We start from the raw sequence: 6,000 nt of genomic DNA on the forward strand, positions 1-6,000 counted from the left end.
GGATCAGAACGGGGTTAAAAGGATCATCCAGGGTTTTCATAATCGGAATTCCCATTAATTTTTAAGGAACTTAGACAAAATAATGCAGATTTCCGGGCCTTTTTTTTTGTTTTACAGCCCCATCTCTGGTGGCCCGCACCCTGAACTAGTTATTTCCATAGCATAGGAATAACCTTTTAACCCTTTAGTTGCTTGTCTTTTAAGGAGAGCTATTGACAACTGTCAACAGTATACTGTAATTTCCTGATAGAAATGCAAACACTACTCGCATACCTGACTCGGCACCATTGTCAGACGGAGGTTGCAGGGTGGAAGTGTCGGGCTCCTCTTTAGCTTCTTCAAAACTGGAATCTCCAAGACCAGAGCTGCTGTCACTCAGGGCACTGCTGTTATATTCTCTCTCGTTATGGTTGTCACCAGAAAATAAGTCAAATGAGGCTTCTACATCCATTGCTGTGCTATTAATCACCAAGCCCCTGCAAAAATAAATACACTTTTCACATACAATATCAAGTCTCACCATCTCCCTGTATGCATATTACCTCTTCAGAGAGGAAGAGGACTTGAACTCTACAGCGCCACCTGTTGGAAGCAGCAATCCTACAAGTCATAATCAACCCTTTAACGAGCCTTGCAATATGACTTGGGATTAAAGCCAAATCATTATCTCAAATTGCAGACATGGCGCTCGTCAGTGCAAAGTATAAGAACTGATCTGGCTAGGTGAGAGCCTCTGGACTTGGGTCTAAAGGGTTTTCTTCTTGTGAAGAGTGACATACCAGCTCTGGCATATCAAGGTAAGGAGGCTTATCGCCATGCAATGCTCTTGTGGGAAATATGCAAATTGCCTCTTCAGAGAGAAAGAGGACTTGAACTCTATAGCGCCACTTGTTGGAAGCAGCAATCCTACAAGTCACAAAAAACCCTTAAATGAGCCTTGCAATATGACATGGTATGTCACTCTCCACAAGAAGAAAATGTATTCTTTAGATCCCAGTCCAAAACCTCTCACTTAACCAAATTAGTTCTCATATTTTGCACTGACGAGGGCCAATAGGGCCATGTCTGCAAATTGAGATTCTGATTTGGCTTTAATCCCAAGTCATATTGCAAGGCTCGTTAAAGGGTTGATTGTGACTTGCAGGATCGCTACTACCAACAGGTGACGCCATAGGGTTCAAGTCCTCTTTCTCTCTGAAGAGGCAATTTGCATATTAAATTTCCCAGAAGAGAATTGCATGGTGAATAAGCCTCCTTACCTTGACAAGCCCAAGCCAGTAAGTCACTCTCCACAAGGAGAAAGCTTACCCTTTAGACCCCCCGTCTCCCTGTAGAAAGACAGATACTTTTCTTAGCTCATACTTTTGAATCATTCAAATGTTTAGAATTCTAGATATGACAAGATAGCAAAAAGTCCTGCAAAATTAAAAATGTGAGCGTGTGTTACAGCATTGGATGTACTGATTGTCTATGGGGTTGTGAACAACCTTTCATATAAAATCCAAAGTTGTCCATCCTTGGCCGCAGAATGCAGGTCACATACCACGGATTTCATCACAAGTCGTGCGCTACTTTTACTCTCATGCAAACGTTAGGGGGTTTGTGAAAAAAAAAAAAAAAGGATGTGACGTTATCCGCTTTCAATAGAATAGTGGATAACTTCCTGATCACTGGGGGTCTCACTGCAGGGACCCTGTAGTGTGAATATAAAAATGGCTATTTTGAGTCCATATTGAAATATACAGAATGCATTCAGACCATTACATAGCAGCATTTCTGGTCATACAGTTCAGACAGACAGACAATGCTCATAGTGACACAATCTTGAGAACTGTGTTTATTACCTGAAACCCTTTCACCTAATCAGGGCTGTGGAGTCGACTCCTAAAATATATAATAAATTGGGTACAGTAGTTCAATGCAGAATGTGCTGAATATTTTTTCATAGGAATTTGGGAAAGTTATGAAATGTCCTATAAATGGCTGTTCTATTCCTGACCTAAGGCTACATTCACACACAGCGTTTTTGCTGCGTTTTTTGAGGATACGTTTTTCAGCTGAAAAAGCAGATCAGCTTTTTAAAAAACCGCATCACCTGAAAGGTTTTTGAGCTCATTGATAATGTTTTCAGTAGCAAAAGCAGATTAGAAAAACGCTACACAAACTGACATGCTCATTCAGCACAAAAACAGATTCTCACAAAACAATGTGTCTGAATGTCATATCTTGAAACCCATTGACTTTGCTGGGATGCCCAGTGTCACAGAATTTTACTGCAAAAAACGAATCCGCAAAAACGCTGTGTGAATCATGGCCGTAGCCAGCAAGGGGCAGGGGGGCAGCTGCCCCCCCCCCCCCCCCCTAGAAGCAGGGGCACGCACCTATCAAAACTCACTTGTATGCTGCAGTGCTCCCGTCCTGCACCAGCTCCAGACTGCAGGGGGCAATATCCCCTCCTCTGTCCTGCCTTTTGCCATCTTCACCAGAGAGAGGAAGGGGAGGGGTGCCTGCCTTGCACAGGATCCGATTCCTGGGCCCCGAGCTGGAGAAAGTGAGAAAGTTGTGCACACGCTGCAGCTGGCAATAAGAGATAGTCTGCAAGAGGGACATGCTGGAAATCTGATTGGAAAAGTGAGGAAATTGGTTATTGCTGCCAGAACCTCTAAAATTGATTCCATCTTGAAGAGACGTGCTGGGAAAGGGGCAATTGTCAATCAAGCCACTCGGTGGGGCAGCACTTATTTAATGATTGAGCGATTGCTTGAACTAAAACCATTTCTTAGAGATATGGCAAACCCTCAGGTAACCCTAAATGAATAAAAAACACAAAAATTGAGCTTGGTTTGAGTTGATACACATGCAGCATATAAATGCATGTTGATATTGGCCATAAAACATAAAACCTGCAAAAGACAAAATAAGCAAAAACCCTGCTGTAACTAAAGTAAAAGCAAAAGTGCATCTAAATAATACAGAGTTTTTAGTAATACTGTTTTTGATCAAAAGTAGCATGAAAGCTATCCCACCACGACACGGTAACTCTCTGCGGGATAGTCCTACACTGTCTAATATTAAAAACCTTGCCTTGTGTCAAAGTTGACCTCAATGTGTGACCAAGGGCAGACAAAAGGACTGGGTCCCAAACAGTAGACACCAGTCTGGGGAAGCCTTATATACAATTTCCAGCTCAGGAGAGGGAGGCCAGACCCCAGCTTGCACAGAATGCAAAAATACAAAGAAAAACACAAAAATTGAGCTTGGTTTGAGTTGATACACATGCAGCATATAAATGCATGTTGACATTGGCCATAAAACATAAAACCTGCAAAAGACAAAATAAGCAAAAACCCTGCTGTAACTAAAGTAAAAGCAAAATTGCATCTAAATAATACAGAGTTTTTAGTAATACTGTTTTTGATTAAAAGTAGCATGAAATCCATCCCACCACGACACGGTAACTCTGTTAAATGAAGGTCAATGGACACAGGTGGCTGAATTGAAGCAATTGCTTAATCACCCATTTACCGTGACTAAAAAATTACAAGCTGAGGATTTAATTCCTGGTATTTTCATAAGGGAGTGGAAGAACTTGCTATTTTGCCTGTCCCAAAGAGGAGGTTTAATCGCAGATGGCATTTCTGCTTCAATGAAACGGAGAGAGAGACACAACTATTGGAAAATAAAAATTTTCTGGCAGCTGTTTATGTGGACCCAAGTCATCGTATACTGCTTGATGATCAACAGCTTACTAAAGGAAAAGAAGCTCTGACTGAGGTAGCAGTTAGGATGAGTGGCCTACAGGAGGACTGCCAGGCGCAAGAGAACTTGGGTCCTGACAGTGCTACTGCTGCCATATCTTCATCCTCATCAGATGAGGAGTTTGATTTTGACAAGTATTTGGATGAAACGGAGCAGGCAAAGCGTTGCCGCAAGCAAAAAGATTTCACTCTGTCTCCTATAGCAAGCAGATTAACCATATTTCAGCAAAATGTTTCACTTGCTCTCAAAGAAATAGAAAAATTCAACCGTTCATCAAAACTGACTGTGCATGAGGCAATTCCTTTATACCCGGAAATTGATTCAGATGTTGCCCATGTGGTTACGGCTTTGCCTCCAACCCAAGTAAGTGTAGGGAGGTTGTTCTCTAGCCTTAAAATAATTAGGTCAGATTTGAGGTCATCTATGAAGGAGGATCTGATGGAGGCAATTCTATTTCTTAAATAAACTCATAGACTGCACAAATGTTATTTAGTATGTTTTTGTTGAAAACTGTTTTTTGCCACTTACATAGTTTATTACATAGTGACATATATATAGTGACATATATATAAATATATTATATATATGTAATCGATATTACATAGTGTACTACATATTTGCAATTTATTACAGTTTTTTGTGTTCTAAAGTTGTATTCCAATAAATACCGTATATACTCGAATATAAGTCGAGTTTTTCAGCCCCCTTTTTGGGCTGAAAAAGACCCCCCTCGACTTATATTCGGGTCACGGTTCAAACTTACCTGGTCCCCATCGTCTCCGCGTTCCCCGGTATGTGTCTGCAGTCCCCTGCAGCCTGTCAGTGTCCCGGCGGCGGCGGGTGATGATAGGGCCGCGGCGGCATTACAAGTCACTGTGCGCCGCTCTCTCCCGACTTCTGGCAGTGACGCACAGGGGGCGCGATGACGTGGATAGCACGCGGCCTCTGCCTGAGTCACTGAAGAGCCGGTAACGCTCAGGAGCAGCTGTCAGCAACGGAGGTGAGTATATAGTTTTTTGTTTTTTTTTTTAATTCCAGCAGGGGCAGCAGCAACATGATAGGATTACCGGTAATCCTATCACCTGGCCAATAAATCATGCATTGGGGCCAATATTACGGTACTCTCTGTGCAGCATTTATGGGGGCATATGTTGTGCAGCATTACGGTACCGGTATTTGGGCCACCATTATTCACTGTGCAGCATTTATGGGGGCATATGTTGTGCAGCATTACGGTATTTGGGCCACCATTATTCACTGTGCAGCATTTATGGGGGCATATGTTGTGCAGCATTACGGTATTTGGGCCACCATTATTCACTGTGCAGCATTTATGGGGGCATATGTTGTGCAGCATTACGGTATTTGGGCCACCATTATTCACTGTGCAGCATTTATGGGGGCATATGTTGTGCAGCATTACGGTATTTGGGCCACCATTATTCACTGTGCAGCATTTATGGGGGCATATGTTGTGCAGCATTACGGTATTTGGGCCACCATTATTCACTGTGCAGCATTTATTCTTATCTATTTTTATTGTTGAAATTTACCAGTATCTTCAGCAATTCCCACCCTAGACTTATACTCAAGTCAATAAGTTTTCCCAGGTTTTTGAGGCAAAATTAGGGGGGGGGTCGACTTATACTCGGATCGACTTATACTCGAGTATATACGGTATATATTATGTTCTATCTAAATATCTTGATTATTGTATGATAAAAATGATTAAATGTCTGATGTTCACATTGTACTACAATACATTTCTCACTTAAATATGAGCAATATATGTGGGAGTCGGAGTCGGTGTAAGGGAAATTGAGGAGTCGGAGTCGCAGGTTTGGCTTACCGACTCCATAGCCCTGCACCTCACAAACAGTTCTAATTTTCTATATGTTTGTTGCTTGTTATTGTAAAACATAAAGGTTTACTTAACCTCTGTCTGTGGTGGTTTTATCTAAATCCATGTGGGTTTTTCCTCATTGTTTGAGGTTCGCCTGGTATCTGGGTTCATCCTACCTTGAAAGCTGGCCACTTGAAGGGCAGGGTGAAACTAGAGTTACACATAGTGTAAATCACTTGTGGCGCAGTGACCGCTGTGACTGCAAGGGGGCGCTGTATGGGTCATACACTCAGGTATATCCATTATTGTAATGGAGAAAGGATGGTAAATGACCGTTATGTATCACAAGGTGGGTGGCCTTGTGATGGAAGCTGGAACCGCTATTAATCAGCAGATAT

The 6,000-nt window shown here is 42.2% G+C and overlaps 1 protein-coding gene across 1 annotated transcript in view; it reads right to left on the reverse strand.

The window, feature by feature from the left end:
* The window catches only part of L3MBTL2 (L3MBTL histone methyl-lysine binding protein 2), a 308,748-nt gene extending 308,275 nt beyond the window's left edge, over positions 1-473 (reverse strand). Inside the window, 1 exon segment of the mRNA XM_073572982.1 lies at positions 274-473. Within this exon segment, the coding sequence (XP_073429083.1) occupies positions 274-451 (178 nt within the window). The 5' untranslated portion in view covers positions 452-473.
* Positions 474-6,000: the final 5,527 nt, after the last annotated feature.

The sequence above is a fragment of the Dendrobates tinctorius genome, unplaced genomic scaffold (genome assembly GCF_039654945.1).
Source record: "Dendrobates tinctorius isolate UK_male_01 unplaced genomic scaffold, ASM3965494v1 ptg000033l, whole genome shotgun sequence".
Classification (NCBI taxonomy): Eukaryota; Metazoa; Chordata; class Amphibia; order Anura; family Dendrobatidae; genus Dendrobates; species Dendrobates tinctorius.